Here is a 4198-nt window from a genome sequence, read left to right as displayed (position 1 = left end):
GATCTACCCCTGGCTATTTTCCAGTCGAGCAGCAACTGCATGCGCCGCAGTAGCTGCGGCAGGTACTGCAGCGTGAGCAGTAACAGCAGCTGGGATAATTTATTCATGTGCTTTAAACGAGGAATTCGAAAGTCACGAGCATATTACTTCTTCTGCAGAGTGTCGACGGACCCCCCTCACTCTGAGCGTCGGGGGTGGAGCTGGCTGTCGTCCGCTGCTACTGGCACTGCTGCTGTTGCTTGTATATCCTTGCCAGTGTGGACTTCCAGTCATCAGTAATACCTCAAAAAGCCATGAGGGGTAGAGCCTTCGGCGCCCCCCTCCTTCAGCTGTGACACCAGCAGCACTAGCTGCTGACGCAGCAGCCGCAGCAGCAGCAGCAACAGCAGCAGCAGCGATGGAGCTGCCGCCGGTGCCACCTGAATTTGATGCTCTTGCGGACGACTTCATTTCTGCCCTCGGTACTTTCCTTTGTAGCCTCTGGAGCAGACTGCGAAGAAGGGAACAGTGCAGCAACGGACTCCGTCCTTCTTAGAACAACACAACTATCGAAGCCTGCGTGGATGTGTGTGTGCGGTGCTCAGGCCCTAATGAGGAGCGGTCGAGGGTTCGGGCGGAGGCATTTGAGCACCTTCGCGCTGCCATTCTCGAGGCCTTCGCAGATTTTAGGGTCCTGTGGCGGCAGCAACAGGAGTTGCAGGAGCAGCAGCAACACGTACTGCGGCAGCACTCACAGCAAAGTAGGGAGGAAGAACAGCAGGGACAGCAAGAGCAGAATCCTTCGCTCTCGCCGGAGCAGTTGCAAGAGGAACGGCCGCCACAGGTGACGCTACGGGAAGGGCAGTGTGACGGTCAGCAGCAGCAAGAGCCGCAAGGAGAAAACCCAACAGGCAGTCAGGAGCAGGAGCCCTCTAGAGAGCGACACTGCTTGGAGTCAGATACAGTGGATCTGGCTCCCGAGGTTCTGGAGCGTGAGCATGATGAAGAGAAGAAACCGCAACAAGAAAGTCAACCTCAGCAGCAGCAGGAACAACAGGAGCACGAAAGGCGTCTCTGCAGAGGAACTTTAAGCTGCTGCCGCGCGCGCACTGACTCGCCCTCTTCTTTTTTCTCGGTTTCTTCATCCCCTTCACCCACCGCCGCAGGAGCAGCGTTAATGGGAGCAGCTGCAAAAGTTGCAGCACCAGCTCCTGAGTGGCGCCAAGCACCATCGTCGTCGTCCAGTTTCGAGGTCGAGAGGGCAGCCCTGTTTTCTTCTTCACTGCATGCTTCGTCGAATGAACCCAGCAGTAGCAGCAGCCGTTTAAGCCCTAGCGCCGCCCAGGCGCACGAGAACAGCAGCGAATGCAACGTATCAAGCGGCAGCAGTAGCAGCAGCAGCAGTACTAATAGCAGCAANACGAGAACAGCAGCGAATGCAACGTATCAAGCGGCAGCAGTAGCAGCAGCAGCAGTACTAATAGCAGCAATACTGGCTCTAGCGACCCTATCAGCAGTGTGCGATGCCTGTCCGACATATGTGTGGCTGTTCTACGCTACGGTTCTTTTCCTTTGCTCACTTACCTGCCCGATGGAGATTTAGATGTCGGCGTTATAACATTTTCTCCAGAGACGGGGGTGGTAGAGGGTGAAGAAGAAAGCGAAGCTTTTCTGGTGTATCTCCACCTCAGATTTAGACGAGGTGACCTGAAGGTTGAATCACGGAGGGAGGCCTCAGACCCAGCCAGTGGGGATCCCGTCGGAACAGGGAGCCCTCAGAGCACTGGCTCTGGCACACGGGGCTCCAGGGGGCCTCGCATTCGGAACGTACACTTGGTGAAGGCAGACGTGAAGATTTTGAAGCTTGAAGTTGACAGTCTGGCTGTGGATTTGTCGGTTAACAAAGTGAGTGAGAGGCCCTATGACGCAGCGANCTTGAAGTTGACAGTCTGGCTGTGGATTTGTCGGTTAACAAAGTGAGTGAGAGGCCCTATGACGCAGCGAACGCAGAACGGAAACCTGAAACCAGGCCGGGGCTGAGGGTCGCACGGATAGTGGTCGCGAAACCGGAGCATAGAGAGGGACTACATGTGCTGAAACGAGAAGAGAAGGATGCCTAAAGGGCGTCGAAGCTCTGTTTGTTATGTCTGTACGTCACCTTGCCTTTTGCTGCGCAGGTGGGAGGCTGCTGTTCTTTAGTCCTGCTTGAACTCCTCGATCGTCGCATTGGGCGTTTTCACCTCTTTAAGCGCTCAGTGATTCTCGTCAAGGTGAGAGGGATTCCTTTTTGCTGGAGCAGGGGTTCTGTGTCGGGGACTGCACCGGCATTTTATGGTGTCATTGAAACCCCTTGGGGTTGATGCCTGCTGCGTCAGGCTGCACTTTCTAATCTATGTATATGGACGCCCTTCGGAAGGGCGGAGGGTCTCTGGTGTGCCTGGCTGAGAGTGGAAGCTTTGCTGTGCTGAATTCAGAATGCCGATATCTTGAGCGGTTTGTGTTTTCTGCTGCTGCTTCTTCGGCGTGTTGCCGTTTTGTTCATTCTTCCTGTGGCTGCTTCCCAGCAGCCTGCTGCTGCGAGATGCATTTGCGTTGAGGTTTTGAGAGTGANTGGATGGCGTACGAGAGTCATTTACTTGGAAGCCGATCTGGCCTATTGGCATCGTACTGCCTGGAGGTGCTGGTTTGGCATCTGTTTTCCTGTCTCCCGCCATCAAAGCTTAAAAGTCCCCTTCAAGTCCTTCAGGCATTCCTCTCCTACTTTTCTAGCTTTGATTGGGCAGCATTTGCTGCCACTGCGGCGGGGCCTCTTCCCTTGTGGTTGTTGCGCCTCGCTAACCAGCAACAGCAGCAGCACATGCTGCTCCTACAACAGATGCAGCAGCAGGGATGTGAGCCGCAGCAGCAACAGTTGCAGCTTCAACAGATGCCATTCTTGAATGAGCTAATAGAGATTTCAGAGCAGAGCAGCGGCATCCAGAGAGACGGTGATCCGCGACTTGAACGTCTGGCATTCGTCTCTCAGCACATCCACCCTGATAGGGGATTCTCGAGGGAAACTGTCACGGTACACGCTTGCAAGTGCATCGCGAACTTTGCCTTTGTAGAAGAATGCAGGAGACGGTGAGTGTGATANCGGTACACGCTTGCAAGTGCATCGCGAACTTTGCCTTTGTAGAAGAATGCAGGAGACGGTGAGTGTGATATTGTATCCAAGTACGAGGACAAACCAACGTCACGGATACGCACACATGCATATTTGGCACCCACGATAGGCACAAAGCCATGTATGCTGGGGAGTGACAAAGAAGAATGAAGGGTGCCTGCATACGTGTCGGGGGATGCATATGGTTTTTCTACATTTCTTTTGTTAGGGAGGGCTTGCCCTTGTGGCGTGGGGGCGTGGGTGCCGAGTGATGGAAATGGGTATGGTGTCCTGTGCTTCTGTTTGCCTCCTCTGTATGTGTTTTTCTTCCACTTTGTCATCACATCTCTAGTTTGTCTGCTTTTGGTTGGCGACACAGACCTCGAAACAAGTATGAGCTTCCATGGGGGGCTGTTGCTGTTGGTATTTGGTGCAGGTTCCGCATGTGCTATGGAGGCATGGGGGGCCCGTCGCGTTTTTCAGGGACTTCCCGGAGCGGGCCGGCTTTTGGAATGCCAGAACCCAGCTCCCCCACTGCTCATCACAGCAGCGGCAATTGCGGTGGGCGCGGCAGCGCCCCAACGACACCAATGAGCCGTTGGTCTCAGCCAAGCGGGCGGGGCTCTTCTGGGGGTCCCTTTGTTCCTCCTTACCATTCGCGTCCGGCGCCTCGTTCTGGCAGTGCTGGAGCTTTTACACTTCGTTGCATCAATGTAGTGGATCCTCTTTTGAATACAAACAATTTGGGTCGAAGTGTTAGCGAGCCCGCCTTCATTAGGCTGGTGGATGCTCTAAAGAGGGGACATGCCACTCTCACGGCAGTGCTGCAACGGGGCGACAGAGGGGCCTTTCAGTCCCTGGTGTTTAAGAACACCTACAACTATCTCCAGAGGCTTCGACATGAACAAACGCAAGAGCCGCCGATCAGGCCGCTAATCCTCCTCAGACTCAACAGAGGGCCCTCACAGTATCCTCGGGCGGCCCTCGAAGATGACAGGGTACCGTGCCCCACTAGAGACCCGTATGCGGAATTCCTAAAATGCCTTCATTCTAAAACGGGGGGCCTGGTTGAAG

At 54.7% G+C, this 4198-nt stretch overlaps 1 protein-coding gene across 1 annotated transcript in view; it reads left to right on the top strand.

The window, feature by feature from the left end:
* Positions 1-397: 397 nt before the first annotated feature.
* The window catches only part of EMH_0009320 (uncharacterized protein), a gene marked incomplete at both ends in the record, with an annotated part of 7850 nt that continues 4049 nt past the window's right edge, over positions 398-4198 (top strand). Inside the window, 8 exon segments of the mRNA XM_013498626.1 lie at positions 398-461; positions 585-1398; positions 1402-1519; positions 1612-1884; positions 2157-2249; positions 2585-2589; positions 2593-3102; positions 3561-4198. Coding sequence (XP_013354080.1) covers positions 398-461; positions 585-1398; positions 1402-1519; positions 1612-1884; positions 2157-2249; positions 2585-2589; positions 2593-3102; positions 3561-4198 — 2515 coding nt within the window.

This window comes from Eimeria mitis, genomic scaffold, assembly GCF_000499745.2.
Source record: "Eimeria mitis Houghton genomic scaffold, Emh_scaff358, whole genome shotgun sequence".
NCBI lineage: Eukaryota > Apicomplexa > Conoidasida > Eucoccidiorida > Eimeriidae > Eimeria > Eimeria mitis.
Note: the sequence above shows the minus strand (reverse complement) of the source record. Positions and strands in the feature narration are given on the sequence as shown.